Source organism: Triturus cristatus, chromosome 9 (genome assembly GCF_964204655.1).
Source record: "Triturus cristatus chromosome 9, aTriCri1.1, whole genome shotgun sequence".
In the NCBI taxonomy this organism is placed as follows: domain Eukaryota; kingdom Metazoa; phylum Chordata; class Amphibia; order Caudata; family Salamandridae; genus Triturus; species Triturus cristatus.
Window position 1 is genome coordinate 1,193,543,606 of NC_140592.1, and position 27,124 is coordinate 1,193,570,729.

General features: G+C 50.6%; 1 protein-coding gene across 1 annotated transcript in view; it reads right to left on the reverse strand.

Moving 5' to 3' along the window:
• Positions 1-27,124, reverse strand: part of PALS1 (protein associated with LIN7 1, MAGUK p55 family member) — a 502,940-nt gene that overhangs the window by 135,257 nt on the left and 340,559 nt on the right. The window contains exon 6 of the mRNA XM_085627208.1: positions 24,965-25,126. Within this exon, the coding sequence (XP_085483334.1) occupies positions 24,965-25,126 (162 nt within the window). The remainder of the gene's footprint in view (positions 1-24,964; positions 25,127-27,124) is intronic.

Sequence of the window (27,124 nt, forward strand, 5' to 3'; positions counted from 1 at the left end):
GAGTCATCTTGTTTGGTCAACATTAAGAGGACAACATCACACACAGGCAGAGTTTTGCCTATGAAGGAAACTCCTTGTACTTCTGGGTCATCCCTCTTCATGGCAGCTAACGGTTCTACTGATAGGGCTTGATAAATAGGGCTAACAAAAGTGGTGCAACAGCAACTGTACATGTCCCTCTTCTGCGTCCCCGCTGTACCTGATCTGCCCCTAGTAACCATTCGTTCTTTATAACTGGCAAATAGACAACTGCTCAGCTTGTCTCCAAACCCCACTTTATGCAGAGCTTTCATTGCCAAATGCTCCAACAATTGCAGCCGAACGCCTTTATTGTCATTTAGTGTGACACTCCACATCTGGAATCTTTTTCCTGTTAAATTAGCCATCCGTCTAATGCGGGCATGTGTCTTCCTACATCTCACAAACACCAACTGGCCTGCCTCAATAAGACCAGGAAGATATTTATCCAGCTAATTTGCAAGCACTTTTGTGAATATCTTTACATATACATTTAATAAGCAATTAATCTATAGAACCTACAGTCTCTGGTGTCCTTTCCAGCTTTGGGAATTAAACTTCTTCCCTCAGAGACGCTTACCCACTGCCCAGCCTAAAAAAGTTAAACAGCAGTGCCAGAAATCCACCCAGCATCTTTTAAATGCACTCATGAACCCATTTGGTCCAGGAGAATTACCCCTGACCTTATGGCTGCTATAACCAGTTTGTTTTCTATCTGCCTACCTGCACAATCCTTATGTTCAGGCGTCAATCGGGGAAGCTTGCAATTCCGTAAATGTGTGTCCCCTGCCATCTCATCCTCTCTTCTCTTTCTTTGGTAGTTACTTTTGGTGAAAATGCCCAAAAGCCCCTGTATTTTTTCCATTGTGTTTTTCAAAAGTGAACCCTGGGAATCCAAAATCTCTGCTATATACACTATATATAAACAGTTTCTGCTTTATAAGTGGCAATTACAGATAATCGACACCCTAAGTCTGTTAATCCATCTGACTGTCCACTGTAGTCTGAGGTTTATTGATTTGTTCCTCCTCCGTCAATTCTCCCAGAATTATCTTGGTTTCCAATTTCCTTTTTCTTATTTTACGGGCTTCTAGTGCTATCAATGTACTCCTGAGTAAGGCTTTCGTAGTGTCCTGTTTTATCAGTAGTGAAGTACCATTTTCTGCACGGGTTACAAATTAGTCTTGTATCTGGGGTCAAATTTCCTGTAGGTAAACAGGATCTTTCAATAAGTAATCCTCAAGTAACCATTTCCCTTACAGGTCCCACGTAGCTAGAAAAATGGTTTAGTGATTTAACTACTCACGACTGACACCTGCTGAAATCTGTAAGTGATATTTTCGAATCCCTGCAAGGCAAATGGAATATTCCAAGTTCGGTAAGCTACCATTGAGGTGGGTAATAGCAACACATTATTTACAGCATGTAGGACTGGTAGAATTATAGTTTTAAGCATGTGCAGCTGGCATTAAACCAAAATGACACTGAATTGGTTTTCACAGAAGCACTCTAACAGGTACTTGAGGGGTTTTATCTCGAATTGAACAATGATGCACTTACATTTTGGAGAATGGTGGGTTCCTACAGTGATGCCATGCTAGTGTATTAGATTTCAGAATATTCTTTTTCTAAGTTATTTGGGAGGCTTGATTCTTATTGATTATCCGTTGAAGTTGACAGGAGATATTTTGAGCTGGGCCTCTCAAACAACATGCAGATTTTCGGTGACGACGACAAGGTTATACATGAGGGTGATGCTATTCTGCAGGAATTTCCTGAATTCTATTATGAGGTATATAGAGCCAAACAACTCCCACTAAGGCAGATCTTCATTAATTCCTTGACACAAATGAATTAGCCTGTCTCCGTGATGCACATTGGAAGTATCTATATGAACCTTTCTTAAAAGATAAAATAATTCAGACGGGACTCTGGGACCGATGGCCTGCATTTGCAGTTGTATAAAGAATACGCAAAGATACTAGCGAACTATCTGCTGGCCATGTATTAACAGGCTAGGCAGACGGGCACACAGCCTCCTTTAAATTAAGTCCTGATCATCACAATGCTAAAACCAGAGATACCACCTGAGCAATATGACCTTTATCGCCAACTATAGTTGATTAACGCTGATAATTACATTATGGCTAAAAACTGCTTGCTAACAAAATCATTGCTTTACTTCCCAACTTAATCAGGCTTGACTAATTGGGGGTTCACACCCAGTTGTATTATGTTCTACAACCTCCGCTCTATTTTCCCCCTGAACCACCAACTAGAGCCAAAGAAAAAGGCTGTGGATGCATTCCTTGATGCCACTAAGCCTTTTAATTCTTTGCAATGGTATTACCCACACGTAGCTTTCATCTGTAACTTAATTAGCTGAATTAGGGTAGTATAGGGTAATATAAGCTTATCCCACAGTGTGTATTCTGCAAAGTGGGCGGATTTAGCCCCTCCCTCCCGGCCTGTTAGATGCCATAGAGGCATTTGACTCCCTTGAGTGGGCCTTTCTCTTTCCTCTGCTGGGACGTCTAGGTTTCAGCTCCAGCTTCATACAGAAAATCCAGATATTATATGACCTCCATCAACGAGAGTATGGCTTAATGGACGAACATTGGATCCTTTTGCTATTGCACGCGGAACTAGGCAGGGCTGCCCACTCTCTCCTCTGCTGTTCGCGTTGGCTATGGAGTAGCTTGCGGCTAGATTATGCCAACGCCATTCTCAGAGAGGAACTGGCTTCACCATGAGCGGACTGGTGGTGTCAATTTAATGCGGATGGTATTACTCTATGTATTCGCAATCCGTGGGAGAACCTCTCACCAATGACGCTGGAGGTTATTCGCTTTGGTGGCCACTCGAGCATTCAGGTGAACTGGAGCAAATCAATACTATTCCCGTTCACAGATGAGACGCTCCCGTTCCAGATGGAGTACCCATATAAGTGGGCCTCCGAAAGAACTCGATACTTGGGAGTGTGGTGGAGTAGAGACTGTGGAAAGTGAAGTACTGGAAAGCAATGGGTTGGCCTGAAGCACAGACACCAATTATGGAGGAAGGAATATGCTACTTACCAGTATGCATCTGTTTTTGGCATGTAGAGCTGCAGATCTACACACTATGCATAGATCGCCATCTGGTGTTGGGCCCAGATGTTTGCACTTGTTTTTGTCCTGGAAAGTCTTTGGAAGTCACGAGATAGGTGACTCCTCCTTTGGATCATAGTGCGCATGGGCATTGGCTCCATCCTCAGATTGTTTTTCGCCAGCAGGGAAATGATGGAGCTTTGTAAGAAACAGGAAAAATGCCCATGTATGCTGTATCTAAATAAGATAATACTGGAACAGATAAAGGTAGCCGGGGAGGCGGGTGGGCGTGTGTAGATCTGCAGCTTTACATGCCAAGAACAAATGCATGCTGGTAAGTAGCATATTCCGTTCGAGGCATATGAGCTGCAGATTACACACTATGCATAGATTGTATAGCAGTATCCCCTCCTAGCGGCGACTACCAGTATCTGCTGCAGTAGTTTGAAATAGTGTTTTGAGTACAGCCTGGCCCACACTAGCTTGTTGTTTAGTTTGCACATCTACATAATAGTGTTTTGTGAATGTGTGCGGTGTAGACCATGTAGCTGCTCTGCAGATATCATCTAAGGGAATGTTCCCTAAAGATGCCATTGAAGCCCCTATCTTTCGTGTAGAGTGGGCTTTAGGAGGAACAGATAATGTACATTTTGCTTTGTGGTAGCAAATTTGTATGCATTGGACAATCCACCTAGCTATCCAAGATTTTGATATGGGGTTGCCCTTGTGTGGTGGTGAGAAAGACACGAAAAGTTGTTTGGTCTTACGAAAGGGTTGTGTTCTCTCAATGTAGTAAAGCAATGCTCTTTTGACATCTACAGTATGAAGAGCTCTTTCTGAGACTGTTTGTGGCTGCGAGAAGAATACGGGCAGCTCCACAGATTGATTGAGGTGGAAGGGAGAAATGACATTAGGAAGGAATTTAGGATTAGTTCGGAGAACAACCTTATTATGATGCATCTGCAGAAAGGGTTCCTGAATGGTTAGTGCTTGTAGTTCGCTAAATATTCATAAAGAAGTAATGGCTACTAGGAAAGCAACTTTCCATGTTAAGAATTGCAGCTCACATTTATGTAGAGGTTCAAATGGAGGACCCATTTGTCATGTGAGAACGATGTTTAAATTCCACACATGTGAAGGTGGTACTCTGGGGGGATTTATTCTTTTGAGGCCCTCCATAAAGGCTTTTATGGCAGGTACTCTGAAGAGTGACAGATGTTGTCTATTTTGTAGATATGCTGCTATGGCAGCAAGATGCAGTCTAATAGACGTGTAGGCTAAGTTGCATCTTTGGAGGTGTAGTAAATAGCCGATGATGTGTTGGATAGACACATCTAGGGGATTGGTGTTGTTGTTATGACAATATATTACAAAACGTTTCCAGTTGGCTGCATAGCATGCTCTAGTGGTAGGCCGTCCAGCTTCTTTAATGACGTTCATACAGTCAGGGGGAAGGTTAAGGTAACCGAATTCTAGGACCTCAGGAGCCAGATCACAAGGTTGAGCTGAGCTGGGTCTGGGTGTCTGATCTCTCCATGGTTCTGGGTTAAGAGGCGTGGAGAGTGGTGTAACTTGTGGTGCGGAACTACGGAGAGTTCCAGCAGTGTGGTGTACCATGGTTTTCTGGCCCAAGTTGGAGCAATTAGGATGAGAATTAAGGAATGTTGCTGTAGTTTGCACACCACTAGTGGAATGAGTGGGAGAGGCGGAAAAGCGTACGCAAATCTGCCTGACCAGTTCATCCATATCGCATTGCCTTTGGACAATGGGTGTGGATATCTGGCGGCGAAGCTTGGGCGTTTTCGTGGGTGGTGAAGAGGTCTATCTGTGGTTGCCCCCACATTTGAAAAAAACGGTTGAAGAACTTGTGGATGAAGTTCCCACTCGTGGATCTGTTGTGTTTGACGGCTCAACAGATCAGCTATGGTGTTCTGGACTCCTGGGACATGTTGGGCTAGGAAAAAAAAATTCTGAGGTATAGCCCACCTCCATACGGTCTGTGCTAGCTGAGAGAGTTGTAGAGAGTGTGTCCCGCCTTGTTTTTGTATGTAGTACATGGCTGTCATAACTATTTGAGGAACCGGCTCTAGGAACGGTCGCCCTTTGGAAAGGTTCTTGGTGTTCCACCACTGCAGAGAGCGAGGAGTACGACCGTCTACCAACACCAGATCTGTTAACTGACCCTGAGCCTGGTTCCATTGGCCTGCTAAGCAAACTTGGAGAGGACGCATCTGCAATCTTGCATGAGGCAATATGAAAGAGGCCATCATCCCTATGAGTTGCATGAACACTCGAGCTGGAAGAGAGTGCTGCGGTTGGAATTTGGTGAGAAGAGCCTGCATGCTTGCTATCCTGGCGGGACTGGGAGAGGCTAACGCTTTTGAGGTGTCTATTGTGGCACTGAGGTATTGTTGTGTGTGGGATGGTTGCAGATGGGACTTGGTTTGGTTTACTGTGAACCCCAGGTCGTGGAGTAGTTGGATAGTGGCGTGAGTGTGTTGTACACACTGGTTGTATGAGCTGGCTTTTATGAGCCAGTCGTCCAGATATGGGAAGACGTGAATGTGCGGTCTTCTTAGGTGTGCCGCGACCACCGCTAGGCACTTTGTAAACACTCGTGGTGCTGTTGTGACTCCAGATGGGAGTACTTTGAATTGATAGTGCTGACCGTATACTACGAATCTGAGATACTTCCTGTGAGCGGCGTGAATGGGAATGTGGAAATAGGTGTCCTTGAGGTCTAGGGTAGCAAGGAAGTCGCCCTGTGAAAGCAGTGGAAGGACCTGTTGGAGTGTGATCATGTGGAAATGGTCTGAGTGTATGTATAGGTTTAGGGGTCTGAGGTCTAGAATAGGCCTTAGAGAGCCGTCCTACTTTGGTATGAGAAAATACAGGGAGTAAACTCCCTTGTTTTGTTGGTGCAGGGGAACTGGCTCTATTGCACTCTTATGTAGGAGGGAGATTACCTCCTGCTTTAGCAGTAACAAATGTTCTTGTGACTTTGGACGCTGTTTGGGTGGTATGTTTGGGGGGGTAAATGTTAGTTCGAGACAGTAACCTGATTGAATTATCTCTTGCACCCACCTGTCTGAGGTGATGTTGGTCCAAACAGGAAGGAATTGTTGGAATCTTCCCCCGACTGGAGTGGAATGGTCTGGGGGAAGTGGAGGGAAGTCATTGGGTGGGGGTGGAGGCAGAGCAGGAGTTGTTGGTTTTGCCTCTGCCTTTGTTGTTGTTCCCCCTGTAACCACCTCTTTGGTAACCTCTAGTAAAGGTGGATTGGGTGGGAGCTTTGTAAGAAGTGGAGGGGCTATCTGAGGAGTAGCCTCTGGGGGTGCTCCTGAAGGATGAGCGACGAAAGGAACGTCTGGGAGCTTGCGACTGCAAGGCTCCCATAGATTTAGCGGTATCGGTATCCTTCTTCATTTTTCAAGGGATACGTCAACATTAGGGCCAAATAGGTGTTGCTCATCGAATGGTTGATTGAAAATGGAACTCTGGACTTCAGGTTTGAAACCTGAAATGCGTAGCCAGGCATGCCTACGCAAAATGACACTGGTGTTTATTGCCCCGGAGGCGGTATCTGCTACATCTAAGGCACAACGGATGGAGGTGTTAGTAATGGTTTTACCTTCATGTATGAGTTCATTGGCTCAATTTTTATACCTGTCTGGGAGGTGCTGCATTATGGACTCAAGCTCATCATAATGTGCCCTGTCATACCTAGCTAACAGCGCTTGAGTATTGGCGATGCGCCATATGTTTGCCGCCTGTGACGTCGTTCGTTTGCCAGAGTCGTCCAGGAGTTTAGACTCCTTATCTGGTGGTGGTGAGTGACCTGATGATTGGGAATTGGCTCTTTTTCGCGCATTGGATACTACAAGGGAGTCTAGTGGTGCGGGGTCTTTAATGTAGGCTGGATCAGTAGGGGCGGCCTTATACTTTTTTTCGATCCTAGGGTTGATGACACTAGCCCTGACCAGGTCTTTAAAGACCTCTGGTGCATGCTTAATGACCCCTTTAAGCATGGGTAAAATTGAGGTGGACTTGTGTGGTGTCAAAAGTCTCGATGAAAAAATCTTCATCCACGGGGTCTGTGTGTAGGTCAACCCAGTGGTACTGGGCAGCTCTGTGGAGGAGCTGGTTAAAGCCGATGGTGTCCTCCGGGGGGGGGGGGGAAGGCCTGAAGGGGTAGATGTCCTCTTGTGGGATGTAAGGGACGTCTGGGATGCTGTAATCATCCCAGGGGTCTGGGGAGCCAGTAGGACTAGGGTCCCCTAGTGGTTGATCGTCCAAACCTCTCCCTGCATCATCTGAGGTGTTATCATCATCATCATCTACTGGAGTATGGGCTGGTGTAGGAGAGCGGTGTGGTGGGGGAGGAGGAGGAGGAGGAGGAAGAGGAGAAGGGATCCTTAATGGAGAGGTAGCAAAATCTCTCTTTTTAGGTGGTGAAGCCAGTGCAGGCGTATCTAGTGGTCGCTTTTTGAAGCTAAGGATCAAGTGACCAGTCTTAGGATCCTTTACAAGAGTTTTTTGGGTAGGATCTGGGTGAAACAGTTCTTCTGTGGGAGGCAGATCCTTCGGTGCCGATGGTGTTGGTGCCGTAGGCTTTTTCGGCGCTGACTCGGTAGCGGTTCTGGGTTTGAAACCGTGCGGTTTTGCAATGGATCCTGTTGTTTCCTCGGTTCCGAGGTCTTTTTCGGTTTCGAAGCATGGGAGTCGGGGCCCTTTGGTGGCAGTTTTTTGGTGGGCTCCGAGTGGGTTGTCGGTGTCGAGGAGCCAGTGCCAGTCTTCGGCACTGAGTGCTTGGATGTCGAAGCAGCGGTCGGCGTGGAAGAGGACGGCTTATTTTCGGTGCCTGTGGATGTTTTTCGGCACTGAGGGTAGGCTGACTCAAGCCCGAGTGACCTAGGCTTCTTTACCAGGCCCGGAAGCGGGGCATGGGAAGCAGTCTCTCGGTGTGCACCTGGGCCCGAAGGTGAAGGTGTGACCAAAGCCTTCTTAGATGGTGTCGAGGGAGGGGGGGGGGTAGTCGGGGTCGACGTTTGTACTCACGACCCTCTGTGCTGGAGTGATGTCCTCGACGTCGGAGTCATCGGCTTCGGAGGCGCTGACGAGGCCTTCTTCGACTCGCCCATGCTCTGGCACATCGACGCCCTCTTGGAAGATATCGTCGGGGATCGAAGACAACGAGCGAGCCATGGTTCTTCTAGCTCGGCGGTCCCGAATCGTCTTCTTGGAGCGGAAGGAGCCGCAAGCTGGACAGTCTTTGGCCTCGTGTTCCAGTGAGAGGCAGAGGTTTCACACCTCATGCAAATCGGTGTGGGGAAACTTCAACCCACATCGAGGAGACTTTTTGATGGTTCTGAACTGGAGCGCGAGAAACACATCCGAGTCCGATGGCGGAAAAAAACAATCTGAGGATGGAGCAGATGCCCATGCGCACTATGATCCAAAGGAGGAGTCACCTATCTCGTGACTTCCAAAGACTTTCCAGGACAAAAACAAGTGCAAACATCCAGGCCCAACACCAGATGGCGATCTATGCATAGTGTGTAATCTGCAGCTCAAATGCCTTGAACATTACCGTTATCCATCACCGGAAGCATAGCTATTATACAAATGGTCATCCTGCCGACACTGCTTTATCTATTTGTTAACGTCCCGCTCCCCCTGACAGCACAATTTTTCAAACGTTTGCGCTCTAACCTGATCACTCTGATTTAGGCAGCCGCAAACCTAGTATAGCCTTCGAAGCTCCCACATTACCCCAGTCACGGGGAGGGCTGGGAGCACCGGACCTTCAGCTATACCCATACTGCGCCCAAACGAGCTACATACACTTGGCTGCATCAGATGCCGTTCCAGCCACGTGAGGCGGTGGAGTGCGACCGCGCAGCTCCGTGGCCACAGAGTACCGCGCTGTTCCAACCCTATACAGCACCCAAGGGGGAAATCAACACAGTGGAGTGTGTGCGATGGGCGTGGAACGGTATTCGCAGGTAGAGGGCCTATATGCACAGTTGGCGTCAGTAGCAGAAAACCCAGCCTTACCCCCGCTGCAGGACAGAGGGGCGGCGCACTGCGCAGATACTTCGGGGATACGCACGTTTGCTGACCCATACTCAGGAGATTTATTTCTCCCCCTATTCACCGGTACAGAGGAGAGGCCAATAACGTTCTCCAATACATTATTATACTATCAGCTTAGGGCGACCTGCAAAGATCTACACAGCACATTCCCGGCTCCACCCAGGGTCAACACTGAATACACACACACATCCACATCGCCGCGAAGGCTCATAACGTGCCTTTATTCTATGATCAAAGCCGCTTCCCAGCTGGACACTTCGCGAGCGCGAAGGGCTTGGAAGGCGGACTTAGGACAGGAAATATCTGAGGAAGACTGGCTCTCCTGTTGCAGACAGACTGAACGTTTATCCCTTAATTACTGTCTCAGACTGATTCATTTTAAATATTTGCACAAAATTGGATTAAGGGAAGATGCAGCTTTTGTGCGCTGCTCCGCTCAGCCTGCTACATTTTTGCCTATTTGGCCTGGGCTTGCCCGGGGGGTGGCGTGATACTGGCAGGATGTATGCGCAATAATTGCTGATATAACTGAGGCCCCCTTTACACTAACACCTAAATGGTGCCGGCTTGGCTTTGTTAAGGGCACTCCGGACACGCACCATAGAGTTATTGCTTTGCTGCTGGCTAAGTGTAGAGTGGCGATACATTAGAGTAGGAAGCCAGCGCCCATGACACGGGTGTGGCTGAGGGATGTGGCACAATGTAAAGCACAACTATATGCTTACTGGGATCGTATGCCCCCCAGTAGAAATATGGGATCCCCTGGTGACCTATTTGAGACAGAATGATGCCCCCACAATGTCCCCACTTGCCACTGGCCCACTAGACCCTGTGCCTGCCCTAGACGGTCACACAATATTTGTAGACGGTAGTTAAATTAGGCTCCTGACAGACCCATGTCAGTTACCCTTGGGACACCTGGAGACATCATGGCTTACTATGATGCCTGCCATAACTGTGTAGAGATACGCCTGAATTGGTAACTCACACCATGCTGGGTCTTATTTCTACAAAAGAGTGCGGACATTGTTCCTTTATGTATCTAACACCACTATGATGCGCATTTCTTGTATACACGGATTAAGTTCAATAAAGGTTTAAAAAAAAAAAATGGCCGGATTTCCAATTCTATATGACTATCTAGGAGAACTAAGCATATTTGTGACTGCAATGGAGCCTATTGCCGCTAGGCACCAGGCAGCAGTACCCAGAGAGACCTCAACTGGTCTGGCCTGTCAGACACCTTATTGTGCCTCTCCATGCTGACAAAGACAGATTTTTCGCCAAAGACCTGTCAATAACATCTCGCCTTTAATAGGTGAACTCAAAGTTTGCTTATTTGCCAGGCGTATCTGTCAATTGGCCCAAGACCATCATTTTTCCACTCACTGAACCCTCGGCTGAAATCCCCTCAAGCACCCTTTGCAATGGTGCAACTTGTCTGTTAAATATTTTGGATCTGAATTAATAGGGATATTGACACTACTACATGGGAAAATTATGACAATGCTGTCTCTAGACTGAAAGACCAGAATGCTGCTGGATTAGGTTAACTTTATCCTTGGCAGTGAGGCTAGCCATAGCCAAGATGGTAATCCTCACAACATTTTTATTTCTCTATAAACATTCCTATGCTTCTTACGAAAAACACTTTTTCAGCATATCTCTTACTAGCCGGCATAATGTAGGAAAGCAGCTTAAACATCTCAACTACACTCTCTTGGGGACTTGTACCCAGTTGATGTTTTGCCAAAAACACCTATTCAAGAGGTGCACAATCACACTTCACTAGACAAGTTCCTATAGTTTAGGCTTGGTAAATCAGGCAGAGCATCCAACTTCACCTTTCCTTGCCATCCCCACATATCCAAGGCCTTGTAAATGTTAATTGATTCCCCATCTCTCAAGTAATTTGGTACCCTGATTATGCATAATGGAATAGGAGGCCCCCATATGCACCCCTACAGCCAAAGAGAAATGGCTCGTAGATCCTGACCAATAACTGACTAACCACTGAAATTTTGTTGCTCCCCGACTGCCCTCTCAATTATAAGCTAAGACTGATAGATATAAACTTTCTCCACATAATCTTATTATACTCCAGAAATACTTTACCTGTTAGGCCTCAGAGACAACTCTAGTTGTGCTAGATATAGAGCCCAAAATGACAGATTCCTTCATTTGGTGTGGTTGTGTTCAACAATCGCCAGCTTCTGGTATGAGATGCTGAGGGCATTGTCTGAAATGGTTGGATTTGTTGTCCCCAATGAACAAGTGAATTACTTTCGGTAATGCCTTACCTGTTAGAGACTATCTAGCCACAGATTCCTTACCTTTAAATATACCCAGGAGTCAGACTGGACCCAGAAGATTTTCAAGCAGTACCCCTGCATGCCGGTAGGTGGCGTTGTTTGGTTCCGCGTCATCAGTGGCATGTGCGTTACCTATATATGTGCCACCTCGCTGCACGGACATCAGTTACTTTTGTGACTTTTCATGCCAGAAGCGCTGGGCCACATTGGGAATTGACCACTGGTGTGGAATAGACTAAGGCCCTGAAAGAGGGTGTCCCTCATACCGGACATGTTCATGCAGCGGGGAGCATTGGTAAGGAATCTGCAGCAAGACAGAGTCTTTACCAGATAAGGCATTACCGAAGGTAAGTAACTTGTTCATCTGATGGAGACTTCTAGCCACAGATTCCTTACCTTTGAATAAATACTCAAGCAATAAGTGGGACTGCAAATCCGATCAAACTAATAAGTCCTGCAGGACCGTACAGGCAACGAACTTGACTGTCCAAGAAGTAATGTTTTGTGAAAGTGTGTAGGAATGCACACTTCACCGCCTGAGAGATATCCAGGAGAGGAGTGCTGCATGCTTGCACAGTGGTCGCAGCTTTGGCTCTAGTAGAGTGGCCCTGCAAGCATCAGAGGGCTGTTTCTTGTCCAATGCATAGCAGATCTTAATATACATGACAATCCATGGAGAGATGGTTGTTTTCTGTACAGTTTTCCCCTTTTTTGCTCCAACATAACCCATGAAGAGTTGACCATCCACCTGGAACTCTTTTGTGCAGTCACGGTAGAAAGACAAATCTCTTTTTGGGTCCACGGGTTGGAGTCTCTCCTCTTCTTTGGAGGGAGGAGCGTAAAACGTAGGCAGGGTGATGTTCTGGTGGAAAAGAGGCACGTATTCAGAGGATCAGTTTGTCTGGGTAAAGGGTGGTATAAGGAGAGTGCGATGAGAGCACTTGGAGTTCGCTGACCCTCCTGGCCGATATTATGGCCACTAAAAAGGACATTTTGATGGCCAGTACCTTAAGAGGACAAGTACGTAGAGGCTCAAATGGAGTGCACATAGGAAAAGTAAAGACCTGATTGAGGTCCCACTGAGACATAATAAAGGATGCAGGTGGGAACGTGTTGTAGACCTTTTTTTTGATAAACAAGTTTTTATTTTCAAATAGGCATCAAGATCAAAAAGGACATACAGCGAATTGAGCAATTTGGTAGCAGTCAGACCCGTCACATAGTAATTAAAAAACAGCAGCACAAGCATTCTCCCCCACCCCTCTCCCTCCGTTCCCGCCCCACGCATACCTCCCCCTAAACTAGGCCCCCGAGCCATTTCCCCCATACTTTACGGAACTTAGTCTCCATTGGGTGGGTCAACCTGCTTCCAGGCGGCCGCTATATCCCTCTTGGCCACCACCAGGGCCGTGGTTAGAAAATAGTGCTCGTTACGGGAGCCCTCCAGCCCATCCGTTATGCCCAGCAGCGCTAATCGAGGGTCATGGGGGACCTCCCATCCCAGAACGTCAGTTAAGTCAGTTTCAATCTCCCCCCAGAAGCTGGCCAGGCAAGGGCAAGACCAGACCACATGAAAGAAATCTGCTGGTTCCACCCCACACCGCCCGCACGAGGCCCCCTGGCACAGGCCTGCGCGAAACAGACGCTCCGGGGTCAGGTATGCAGTGTGAAGGTAATAAACCTGGACAAGCCGCAATCGAGCCGATGCGGTGATTGTCCTGGGCGCCATAAGGGCGTCCCTCCAATCATTGTCGTCCAGAGGACCCACCCAGGCCTCCCACCGCTGCTTCAGCCCACTCCAGTCCATCGGGGTATTATTAACCAAGGATCGATAAATACGGGAGATGCCCCCCTTCCCAAGATATCCCAGCATCACCTGGGCCTCAGGCGGGCTATGGTCAGGGAGTTTGGAGTCTAGGGGGACATGAGATTGAAGCGCATGGCGCAACTGGAGATAACGATAAAACTGCGAGGGATGCAGAGAAAACCGACTCCGGAGCTCTTGAAAGGAGCACATGTGGCTTCCCCGCCAGACGTCGCCCAGGCAGGAGATCCCCAGGAGGTCCCAGCTGCGAAAGCCACCGAGCCCTGCCACCTCCCGCATCCAAGTGCCGTGCCATAGCGGTGTCACCCGGGTTAGCACCCTCGACCACCGGGTGTGCCGTAGAGCCGCTCGCCCCCCAGAAAGGGGGCCCGCACGACCTCTGGAACCGATCCAGGGACCGTCGCGCCATAGAGCATATTCTGAATAGAGGAGAATCCGATGAGCCGAACCTCCAGTCTCTAAGCCGGATCGTCCCACCCACCCGAAAACCAGTCGTGGACCACCACCAGCCGCGTAGCGAGATAGTATAGGTAAAGATTCGTCATGCTCAGGCCGCCGTCATAGGAAGGAACGCGACAGCGGTCTAAGGCCAACCGGGATCTACCTCCGCCCCAAAGAAATTTAGTAGCGGTCTTGTCCAGGTCCCGAAACCAGGAGCGGTGGAAGGAGCAGGGCGTGTTTTGGAACATATATAGAAACCGAGGGAGGATCATCACCTTATAAAGAGCAATCCTTCCCAACGGATTCAATGGGAGAGATTGCCACTTCACCATATCTGATCTGGCCTTCTTAACCACGGGGGCCACGTTAAGAGCCCAGCACAGTTCCGGGAGAAGGGTAACCCAAATCCCCAGGTATTTAAAGGACAGCCGTCGGAGGGGAATGTCAGACTGCCAATCAAAACACTCCCGTGAAGGGTGTAGCGGAACCAGGACAGACTTCCCGGAGTTCAAACTGAGACCAGATGCCTGCCCAAACCGATGAAGAATTCGGCGCACCCGAGGACCCGAGACAGCCGGATCTGAGAGATAAATAAGAACGTCGTCCGCATACAATGCAATTTTATCAGGGACCATACCCGGCCAGTCCCAACCACGGAGAACAGGACCTGCCTGGATGAGCACAGCCAGGGGCTCCATCGCCAGGGCGAAGAGGAGGGGCGAAAGCGGGCAGCCCTGCCGCGTCCCCCGCCCTATGGAAAACGCGCGGGACAAGGTCCCATTGACCAGCACCCGAGCTCGTGGGTCCGCGTAAAGAACCCGAACCATGGCGCGAAACTGGGGGCCGAACCCCATTAGCTCTAAGGTGTCTCCAAGATATTCCCAACCCACCGAATCAAAGGCCTTCTCGAAGTCCACCAGTAGAAGGGCCAGATAAGGAGAAAGGCGCTCTCGGTGGGCCAGGGCAAGATTCAGGCGCCGCAGGCAGTGTCTGGTTCCTCGGTTTGGCATAAACCCGCATTGGTCCGGGTGAACCAGCGCGGCCAGAAACGGGCGGCGCAGCCGTTGCGCAAGGACGGTAGAGTAGACTTTGAGCTCGGTGTTGATAAGAGAGATCGGCCGGTAATCGGAGCAGGACTGTGATGGGGGTTGAGAGTTCGGCAAGACGACTATAGTGGCGGTATCTGTTTCTCACGGGAAGGAACCCTTCTCCACCGCCTCTGCAAAGAGATCCCGAAGCCGCGGGGCCAGGGTATCACGGAAATGGGCGTAATACTCCTGTGGAAAACCATCCGGTCCCGGGGTCTTCCCAGGCGCCAAATGGGAAATTGCCATCTCGACCTCCTGCATGGTAATAGGCAGGGCCAGGGTCTCGCTATCCTCCTGCCCCAATCGCGCCAGGGCCCCCCCATCAATCCCGCAAGGGAGAGCCCCTGCGCCCGCGCCCGGTATAGCTGGGAATAGTAGTCCGCAAAGGTTTGAGCTATTGCCACCGAAACCGTATGTGTCTCCCCCGCGGCGTCCGCGATGGCCGGAATCACCCGGCCTGCACGAGGGTAGGTGGCCAGTCGGTGCAGGAGCGTACCATTCTTGTCCCCCCACCCGTAGACCCGGGCCACCGAGGAGCGCCAAAGAGTCTTCGCCGCATCCAGAGAGTGCATGCGTATCTCCTCGCGGAGAAAGGCCAGCCGTCGCGCCCGTGCGTTGTCTCCCAATGCGTCCTGGTCGCGCTCAAGCTCCAGGGCCTGCGCTTCACAAGCTGTAAGTTGCTGGAGTTGGCGCCGGCGCTGCTGCTGCAGATGCCCCTTCGCAACCCCTCTAATTGTCGCCTTGCCGGCCTCCCAGAGGACAGCCGCAGAAGAGACGGAGCCCACGTTATGAAAGTAGTATTCCGCAATCCCTCGTTCCACCACCCCCCGAAAGGTTTTGTCCTGAAGGAACCAGGCATTCAAACGCCACGTCGGACGAGCAGTAAAGGGAGGCGGGCCGAGAGCCAGAAGCACCGGCGAGTGATCAGAGAGGCCTCGCGGAAGAATGCGGACATCACAAACCCCTGCACAGTCGGTAGAGGGAACAAAAATTAGATCAATACGGGCGTGGGAATGGTGAACCGCCGAAGTGTGGGATTACTGGTGATCGCGTGGGTGCCAAACCCTCCAGACTTCACATAAGCCCTGGGCCTCAGCCCAACACGATAGCTGTTTCGCGCGAGCGGTCCTAGTAAAGGAGATCGGACCCGGGGTGTATAGACCGCGTTGAAGTCTCCACCGAGGACAAGGGACCCCGCCGGGAGCCTGGGGAGGAGGTCCGCTGTGTAAGCAAGAGCGGACTGCAGCAGGGATGGCGCTGCGTAGAGGGACAGCAGTGTAAGCGGCCGTCCCTCCAGGGCGCCACATACCGTAACGGCCATACCCTGGGGGTCCAAATGCACCTGTGTCATTACAAAGGGAAAGGAACGCTTAAGCAGGATAGCCACCCCGCGGGAGCCTCTAGCGAAGCCCGTGTGCCAGACCCTATCGTAGCCGTAGCAGGCGAGGAAGGGACATTTATTAACCATAAGGTGGGTCTCTTGAAGAAGGAGGATGATGTCAATCTCCGCGCGCTGCGCATATTTGAGGACCGCCATGCGCTTGAAGCGATCTAGCAGACCATTGACATTCCAGAACAAGAAGCGCACTACAGCTTTAGGCAGGGGTGTGTCCGCCATGGGAGCAAGCAGGGGCATGTAGGACAGGAGATAGACAAAGAGGCCGCGAAAGGGAGCCGTGGGTGGGTCGGGAAACGCGCAGGATGCCAAGTCCCCGCGGGCACCGCGCCCACACTGGGGCCAATAAGCGCGTGGGCAGGAGAGCTCCCCGGGAGGAGGGACATGAAGAGATCGGACAGGAGAGCAGGTCAAACATTACATGATGCCTTAGAACCATAACAACGAGGATTGCACCCTCTAACAACAAAAACCTCCCTAGGAGGAAGAAACAACCCCAAACCAAACCCCACCCCGCACCCCCCAACCTATACTTCGAAAACAGAAGCATCTGTCGCCCTAACAGTGTGTAACCAAAACCAAGCTAAAACGCTCGGGCCTGAGTGCTAGTAGACCCCTTAAAAAATCAGATCAGACCCAATTCACCCGCCCTGGCCGAGAGAAACAGATGTGTAGGAGCACCGAGGCCCGACTGCGAAGTCCAGCAACAAGGAAGCAGATCCCCACCTCCCCTCCCCGGCAAAAACGTTATAAGCAGTAAGTGGAAGTCAAATAGTAGGGCTGCGGGAGAGGTCCGAAGTGTCTATTAGAGGAGCAGGCTGGGTCACAGAGCCCGCCCGCTGGGGTGACACGGCCCGCTGCCCGGCGGCGTCAGAACCGGTGGGCGCCACCAAGGAGGCCGACGAGGCCCCGGACGCCCGCCGCAGCCGCCCCCGGAGCGCACGACAGTCACCTCCTCCCCCGCACGCCTCTGGGGCAGCGTGCGCCGTCGGGTTCTGGAAGATCGGGGCGCTCCTCGCCCAGCCCGCCCCTCCACCGGTGATCCCCGACCAGCACACTGCAGGGGACACTCCTCCGCGAGCCAGGTCCAGGCCGCCCGTGGCGTGTCAAAGAAGAAAGTCTTTTGCTGGAAGATGACCCGGAGGCGGGCTGGGAACTGCAGCTGATATTGGAGGCCCAGGGATCGCATCTTCTCCTTCACCTCCATGTAGGAGCGCCGGAGCTCCTGGAGCTCCTGGACCTCTCGGGTGTAGTCCGGGAATACCATTATAGTGTGATTTTGGTAGCGGAGATTCGTAGAGCGTCTGGCCTCCCTGAGGATCGCATCTCTTTCCCTGAAGTTCAGGATCTTCAGGATAAAATGACGGGGGGGCACTCCCGGGGGCCTCGGCGCCAGGGAACGATGGGCCCTTTCCACCACGAAGCAGGCCGAGAGGCTGCCCACCGGCATCCAGGATTGAAACCAATGCTCCAAGAAGTCATCCGCACGACCCGCCTCCGCTCCCTCCAGGAACCCCACCAGGCGGAGGTTACAGCGGCGGTCACGGTTTTCAGCGTCTTCCACGCGGCGGTGCAGTTCTTTAGAGTGGGTGGTAAGCTCACGCACCTGGTCCTGCAGCTGGCGGATATCGTCCTCGGCTGTTGAGATACGAGATTCGGCTTCAGATATGCGGGTAGTGGCGTTACGCAGGTCTTGCCGAAGAAGGGCCACGTCCACCTTCACCTCCCCCACAATGCCCTCCAGGGAGGATGGCCTGCAAGATGGCAGCAAGGTCTGTGCCAGGGGTCGGGGCCCCCTCCCCGGCGGGGCTCGGCCCTTTCTCGGAGGTCGTGAACTTGTCTATCTTGGTCTGGGTAGCCGCGGGCGTCGACCTGGAAGCCCTGTCCTTACCCATGGCGGCGGCACCTGTGACCCCGGGGGGCGCTTCGCCCAGTCCACGGGCAACAGACACGGCCGCGGAGATTCCAGAAGGACTCGGGAGGAGAACAGCAGGAGGACACCTGGTTAGATCCGGAGGCCACTCGTCATTAGCCCCCCGGTGTATCCCTTCGCCAACCGCCCGATCCGGCAAATGATGAGCCCAGTGGAGCTGCCGTCCGCCTGCAGCCAAGGATCTCGGCCGGAGGGGCACCACTCCTCACCCCGCGTCGCAGCCAAAGTCACCGGGCGCCCGTCCGCCTCGGAGAGTCCAACACGTCCACCGCCCGTGTACAGCTCAGGGCTAGGGGCTCCAGGGGGTCTCCGCGGACAGGGCCACCCCCAACACACAGGCCCCCAGAGGCGGATATGGAGGAGGGGGGGAGGTTAAAGGAGGAGGAGGAGGCGAGGGATGACCATCCACCTCCCCCTGACCGTCGGCCTGCGGCCCGAACCCCCGACGCGGCGCCACTCCACCAGCTCACCGCTGCAGGCCTCGGGGCACCAGGGCAGTTCAAGCAACATTGGTGGGGGGGGAGAGGGGGGGGGGGGGAAGCCGGACCCCGACCGTCGACACCCGGCCCGATGGGGAGGGCCCCCGCCACCTCCAGCCCCCACAGCCGCTCCGGTCGCTCCACCAGGGAGTGAAATCAGCACCCCACTCACCGCCTGGTCGTCCGCCCGGCTCCACGGCCCGGGATGGGCCCCACAGCACCTCGCCGCCAGCCACAGGATCTCAGGCAGGGGCGGGGGGGGCCGTCACAGCAGCAGCGACGACCTCTCCGGGCAGCCAGGACCTCCAGGCCTAGCCGCCTCGTGGGCGCCGCGGGCTCGAGTAGCCGCGAACCCGCACCCAGCGTCCAGGATCGTAGCCGCCTCCCGCTGGGCGCCGATTAGAGGCGGCAAGCACAGCTCTGGTGGGGCGATCACGCCCCAAACTCGCACCGGTGACAGCTAGGCGGGCCCGGGCCCCAAGACAACCAAAAACGGCCGGCCAGGGCAGGATCAGGCAAAGCGGGAAGGATCGGCGGGGTCCGGCAGCCGGAGCTTCACGGCAGAGCAGCCATGCCGGTCAGGCGCCATCTAGCGCTCCGTGTTGTAGACCTTTAAGGAACCTAGCCGCAACTGGTGACTTAAAGAGAGAAGATTGGACTAGCAATTGCAAAAATGTTGACAGAGCATATACGCAACCCTTAACGGTGCTCAAAGCAGAGCCCTGCGCGGCCAAAGACAGTGCAAACAAGAGACAAACCTTTCCCAAAGCAGACATATACTGTCATAGGGGAGGGACGCCTGGCTGCCATAATAACATCACAGACTTCGGGAGGAAGATTTTAGGATGTCAACTGTTGCCACTCAATGTCCACGCATGGAGGTGGAGGGTGCATAGATTTGAGTGCAGGACCCTGCCCTACTGCTGTGACAGAAGATCCTCCCAAAGAGCCAGCCTGACCCGAGGACCGATAATCATGCTCAACAGCTTGGGATACCAGACTCACCATGCCCAGTCCGGGTCCACAAGAATGACTTGGGCCCAGTCGTTCCTGATCTTCTTGAGAACTCTGGGCAGGAGTGGCATAGGTGGAAAGGCGTACAAGAGGCTGGAGCTCCACTCGAGATGAAGTGTCTCCAAGCGACAGGCGCCTTGGGAACTCCAACGCACAGAACTGCTGACATTGCACGTTCTTAACGGTGGTGAACAGACCTAACCAAGGCTCTCCCCACTGCTGAAAGAGACTTTAGACCACCTCTGGGTGAAGACGCCATTCGTGATCTGCTAGGCATCTTTGGCTGAGTTAGTCTGCCTTGGCGTTCGGACAGCCCGCCCTGTGTTGAACGACCAGGGAAATGCCCAGCTATGTCCAGAGGTAGAGGGCGTCTTGACACAAGGATCACAAGCCCACCCCGCCTTATTTGTTGTAGTACCACATGGCTGTGGTGTTGTCTGTAAACACCTGCACCAGCCTTCCCTTGACTGAAGGAAGAAAGGCTTTTCATGGCTGTCGGATCGCCGAAGCTCCAGCAGGTTAATGTGGAGCTTGGACTCCGCTGGAGACCAGAGTACTCTGATCTCCACCTCCCCCAGGTGTCCACGCCAACCTAGAAGTTACATATCTGCCACTACAAGCAAGTTTGGTTGGGGAAGGGAGAGGGGTCTGCCACTGACCTAATCGCAGATCTTCAGCCCCCACAGCAGATCCTTTGCACTTCCCTCTGAGATCTGGACCATGTTGAAGAGATTCCCCTCATGCTGTGCCCACTGGGCTTTTAGGTCCCACTGCAGAGTCTGCATATACCAGAAGGCATGTGTCACCAGCAGGATGCAGGAGGCCATTGGGCCAAACAGCCTCAGAGTCAGTCTCACAGAAATCAAGGACAGAGGCTGGATCATCGGTATCATAGCCTGAATTTCATAGACTCACTGCTCTGGAGAATAGGCCCGAAACTGCACAGTGTTTAGAACAGCTCCGATGAAAGGCAGCGTCTGAGAGGGAGTCAAGCATGACTTGGCATGTTGATAGTGAAAACCAGCAAGTGCAGGAGGTCCACCGCAGTCTGAAAGTGGGAGGTGACTGCCTGGGGTGAGCCTGCCTTCAACAACCAGTCGTCGAGGTAGGGGAAGACTAAAATCATTGACCTTCACAGATGAGCTGCGACCACCGCCATCACCTTGGAGAACGCCCGAGGGGCACTAGTAAGGCCAAAAGGGAGCACAGCAAACTGAAAGTGCTCATGGCTCACCGTGAACAGCAGATAGTGTCTGTGGGCCGGCAGGACAGGGATGTGGAAACAAGTATCATGCATGTCCAACGCTAGGTACCGTCCAGTCTCCTGGATCCAGGGAAGACAACACTTGGGCGAGTGTGAGCATTCTGAATGTCTCCTTATTTAAGAATAGATGGAGGATAGGACGAAGCCCTCCACTCTTCTTGGGCACCAAAAAAAATGCTGGGGTAGCAACCACACCTACTTCTGATGCCAGCATCCTCTCTATGGCTCCCTCGACCAAGCAAGCCTGCACTTCCTGACGGAGCAAGGAAAGATGGTCCTCTGTCAGCCGGGCGTATGTGGGTGGAATGGCCGGAGGGGGTTTCACAAAGGGGAGAGAGTAACCCCTTTGGACGATCTGCAGTACCCATCAGTCTGATGTGACTGACCGCCAGTGGGAGAGTTGATAGCGTATCCTGCTGCCTACTGGGTGCCTATGATGGTCTGAGGGAGGACTAAAGAGGCTTGGAGGCAGCGGCTGGTGTGGGGTCGGTGGACTGACCTGACCGCTGGCCACCTGTCCCACGTGGTCGCTGGGACCCGTACCCTCGGCCACAAAAAGGCTTCAAAGTCTGTTGGTTGAGGTGGCTGGGAGGGTATGGGCACTGCTGGAGACCGCTTCCGTAGCCACAAAAAGTACGGAAGGTGGATTGAGGTGGACGAGTGGCCATAGACAAACCCCAAGGTCCTGGCTGTAGCTCTGCTGTCCTTGAAGCACACGAGCACTGAATCCACCTTGTCTTCAAATAGGTGAGAGCTATCAAAGGGCATGTCCATGAGTGAAACCTGGACATCCCCAGAAAAACCATATGCCCTCAGCCAGGTGTGGCGACACAAGGCCACCCACGATGAAATCGATCTGCCTAGCGATTCGGTCATGCGAAGTCCACACCTCAACTTTGCTGTCTCTCCCCCGTCAGCAACTACCTGAGATAGCATGGTCCGGGCCTCACCTGGGACCACAGGAAGCACTTGCACAATGAATCCCAAAGAGTATGGGATTAACTGTCGAATAAGCATGCGGTGTTCACCAACTGCAGTGCCAGGCTGGTGGAAGAGAACATTTTCTTACTGAAGGTGTCCAGCCTCTTGGATTCCCTATCCAGTGGAGTAGGAAGGGAACGCGCTAGGGTGAATGCGGGATGAGGAATCTTGGACCACTAAGCTCTCTGGAGTGGTGTGCTGGCTAAGGAAACTAGGAGTGATGGCGGCGGGCAATTATTCTATTCACAGGAGCCCCTGAGCTGAGCTTGGACCAGGCCCCAAGTAGGCCATCTGTAAGGGCGTCATTTAATGGGAGTAAAGGTTCTGTGGGGGGGAAACTCCTGACTGAAGCACCTCAGTCAAAACATTAGTTGAGGATCTCACCTGCCCTGGGCACCACCATAGCAAAAGAGGCTCCCTCCTCCGTAGCCACAATCGGAGGGGAAACCAGGCAGATGTCAGGTGAGGGATCTAACCCACTTACTCATACCAATTGTCCTCAACTGGTTCTTCTCCATACGGGTCCATAAACCCCTCCCAAACGTCACCCTCACTAGGCCTATCCATTAAATAAGGCACTGGCTCTGTTCAGGGGGGGCGGGGGGGGTGTTGATGTCCTCGGTCGGTGCCAGGCGCAGAGTCGGATAACGTCTTTCCGGCTCCGTTGGGAGTCTGGTATGACGATGGAGATGGCACCAGGGGCGTTGACACTGGAGTGGCTGCAGAGGAAGGTCTCAGTCTCGCCGGGGGCTTCACTCCAGATCCACTGAGGGATCCTTGGGGCAAGAAAGGTGACAAGGAAGAACCCGCCGGCATGGTTCCAGTAGAGGCCCTTCCTGTACCCGTAGAGCCTTAAGCCGCTCCAGAGGGTATGGGCTACCCAAAAACGAGGTGCATGGCCTCATAAAACTCCTTTAACAGGGTGGGGGGCGCTTCAAGAAAATCAGGGAGCGCGGAGTGGACTCTGGTTCAGGTGCCGTCAACTCACGGGCTTGAAGTGCCAACACTCCCTCGTCTCGTCAGATGACTTTGACAGATGCAGGGAAGTCGACGAAAGCTTGGATTTCTTCAACTTCTTATGGTTTGTGAGACTTCCCCGAAGACTTCAAATGCGATGTCGAATGTTGAGAAGGGCTCCACTAACAGTCCTGGGGCTTCCAACGCGAATGGGACCTCAAATGTCACAGAGTCGATGGATGATGGACTGAAATTAGCTTGAGGCTGCGCTCACGGGTGAAGGCACTGGAGTTTTCATTCGCCTTTGAGTCGTGCCCCGGCTCAAGGCACCACAAACGCACCAAGTGGGGGCCTGTCGCATTTGAGGATGACAGGCGCCACATGGTTTTGAAACCAGACAGTTTCTTGGGTGACATGTTCACACCAGGAGATGAAATCTGAAAAACGTCGACAAAAGGTTGAAAAAATCCAGTCAAAAAGTGACTGACTGGTAGCTCAATCCGGATCAGCCGGATATGGAACGGAAAGGAAAGAACTGACGTCAGCGCGATAAGCTGGCACCTATATTGGTACCGCACATGTCATTTCCGTTGCGGACGAAGAACCGAATGACGCCAACTACCGGCGCTCAGGGGTACTCCTCGAAAACCTTCCGGATCCAGTTTGATGCCTGGAGTTAGTCAACGGTAAGGAATCTGCAGCTAAACGTCTATCAGATTGCCCTCTTCTGGGCTGGTCAAGGACATTCTAACTATCGTCAGGAAATATACTGTCTTACATTCCTGTTGGCAAAATGACAAGTTGCTATACACTGTGGACATGGCACTTCTCCTATACTCAAAGACTGGTTGAAAGACTTAACATTCTGTAATGAGCAACTGAATGCCCACTGGGACCTGATGTCAGTCCAATCAAGACCCAAGGAGGATCAATAAAATCGCCTGGCCTGCTCAAAGCTGCTGTTATACTGCAATATTTGTGATAATTTGTACTGATGATATTGATTTTTGAGGTGAATGTGCGGCACACTGGAAACTGTCAGCTGCATGTAGCTGTTAGGTTACGTATATATTACACTTGTGTCCTTGATCCTTTTTCCTGTGACTCTATTTGGGGATAGAGGGTGCAGGACCTTTCTTTGTCAATCTTCAATAAAAAGAAATACCATGCCTGAATCCATATCAGCTGAGTAACCCCTCCCCTTGCCCCAGCCAGTGATCAACTCATGGAGACTAAGTCTAAGCATCCTACCCCGTAAGTGCCTTTTGCATCCAGGGCCATGTCCTCCCTGTCCAACCATGCCCACGATGCTCCTGACCATGCAAAAACAATGGAAGCTAATCCTTAGGCAATAGGAGATTAAGGATATGATCCAGAGTGGAAGACCTACAAGAAGCTTGCCTACCATGAACTTTTAGTAACAGGGAGGTGGAATAAAATCTCATAGTAGATATTAAAATAAGAGGTGACACCACAGGGCTCAAACAAGCATTGGTAAAGACAAATAGGTCACATTTTGGCTGCTAGCCTTTTGGCTTTGCCTGGTCATGATTTTTACAAACTTTATTGCTTTGATCTGCTAGGTTACTGCAAATATTTAAAAGAACATGGACTTAAAGCAAAAATATTTTATTGGTCTCAAAAACCATAGTCATAGCAGTTTACAGCACTGAGTGAACTTCTGTGTGGAGGTGTGCTCCTTGTGAAAGAGCAGAATATAGTCACTCTCAGGGAAGGTAAGAGGTGGCTATAATGAGCTGCCCTACTGCCACACAGCTGTGTACCATAACGGCTAGAATTAGTATGTGGATGACAATGACAAACCAAAGGGATGAAGCAGGTTGGCTAAAAGCCCCTATATGTAAATATAGGTCATAAATAATTTCATAAAAATCAAAAGGTCTTGGTTTACACCAGAACTAAATATTCAAAAGCGACATCTTGGCTCCATTAAGATCTAGAACAGTCTCAATTTGGAAAATCTGCCATTTATTGATGGGAATTACATTTCTCTAAAAACATTGCTTATTTTAAATCTCAGACTAAAACTGCACCAACTTAATTTGCTTACCAGTAAGTCGAAAACCTCATTCACATCCTTTCCTCGGATTTCAATGCCATTAATCTCAAGAACTTCATCCCCTTCATGGAGTAATCCACTTTTCTCTGCTGCACCTCCTTTCACTATGCGACTGATGATCACAGAGTCCAGCTCATTTCGCACTGTGGCTCCCTAAGCAAATGCAATAAATTATAGAGTTTTACAGTTGTATATGACTAGGTTCACATAAAAAACACTAATTAATACACATAATGAAATACAATTGAGTTGCATGTTAAAAGTGCATACATAAACCAGCTTAAAAGAATACCTGTTGTGTGGGATATAGTAAGCAGTTTATCCATAAGAAATCAGCATACAGGAATTGAACCTAGTCTCCCAAGTGAGACCTTACAATGCTGAAGAATCGGTATTCCACTCATTCTGTTTCTATTCATGTTTTCCATGATTCTGTTTATACTTTAGATTGCACTTCCTTTAATTAGAACATTAGCACAATTCCAAATAGACAAATATTAAATAGGTATTTTTGGTATTTTCTTTTATGGTATGACTGAACTTTATCACACAATGTGACAGCACTACTGGTTTCTTTTTATTTGTAAAATATTTTTGCATTTACAACTGTGATATGTAAATAGTTGAGAGAAACAAGTTACACACTTGTAGCTTCACGACATTCTGGATTCATATACTGTGCATTATTTTAACTTTGTAATTTGGGCATACACCATAGACGGAATACATGTGTCCATGAGGACGTTGACTGTAATCCCGGTATATGTCCACCATTTCAGACCTATTTCACTTTCATAGGCATGAATTAGGACTGTTATTCATTTAGTCATTCAGTTCGAGTAATCCAAAAGTAGCAAGAAACTCCTCCTCTAAAATATTTTCATGCAATCAAACATCCTCCCAGAATACAGCACAAGAACTTCCTTGGTGTTCCCACAGACATCACTGACCAGGAAATGCCAAATGGTTAAAAGACTTGCCTAAGAGACTTTAATATCAACTAAGTGTACACTCTTATGCACTCAAGATGCTTTTACACCAATATATAACTTATAATATTTCACCAAATCTCCCACATACATTCAAGGTAAAAGGAATATGCTACTTACCAGTATGCATCTGTTCTTGGCATGTAGAGCTGCAGAGCCACACACTTAGGATAAGATCGCCATCTGGTGTTGGGCTCGGATGATTGCAGGTTGTTGTTGTCTTCGGAAGAAGCCTTTGGTCACGAGATAGGGGACTCCTCCTCTGGACAACAGTGCGCATGGGCATCCACTCCATCCTCAGATTGTTTTTCGCCATGATGGGAAATGATGGAGTGTATAAGAAATAAAGAGAAAGGATGTCCATGTGTAGAGTTTAATTAAGACAATGCTGGAACAGATACAGGTCCCGGGGAGGCAGGTGGGCGTGTGTGGCTCTGCAGCTCTACATGCCAAGAACAGATGCATACTGGTAAGTAGCATATTCCGTTCGAGGCATAAGAGCTGCAGATCACACACTTAGGATAGACTATATAGCAGTGTCTCCCCTAGCGGTGGTCACCTGTATCCGTTGCAGCAGTTTGGAATAGAGTTTTTAGGACAGCTTGGCCTACTGAAGCTTGTTGTTTGGATTGCACATCAACACAGTAATGTTTAGTGAAGGTGTGTGTGGTAGACCATGTGGCTGCTTTGCAAATATCTTCTAAGGGAATGTTCCCTAAGAATGCCATGGAAGCCCCTATTTTACGCGTGGAGTGCGCTCTAGGGGGAACTGTAAGAGTGCGTTTAGCTTTTTGGTAACATATTTGGATACATTTAACTATCCACCTGGCTATACCTGATTTGGAAATGGGGTTGCCTTTATGTGGTGGAGTGAAAGCAACAAACAGCTGTTTGGTTTTGCGAAAAGGTTTGGTTCTGTCGATGTAATAAAGCAAGGCTCTTTTAACATCTAAGGTATGAAGGGCTCTCTCAGCTACTGAGTCTGGATTAGGGAAGAAGACTGGTAGCTCGACTGATTGGTTAAGATGAAAAGGGGAAATGACTTTAGGAAGGAATTTCGGGTTTGTCCTAAGAACCACTTTGTTACGATGTAGTTGTAAGAATGGTTCTTCAAGAGTTAAGGCTTATATCTCACTTACTCTCCGTAGGGATGTGATTGCGA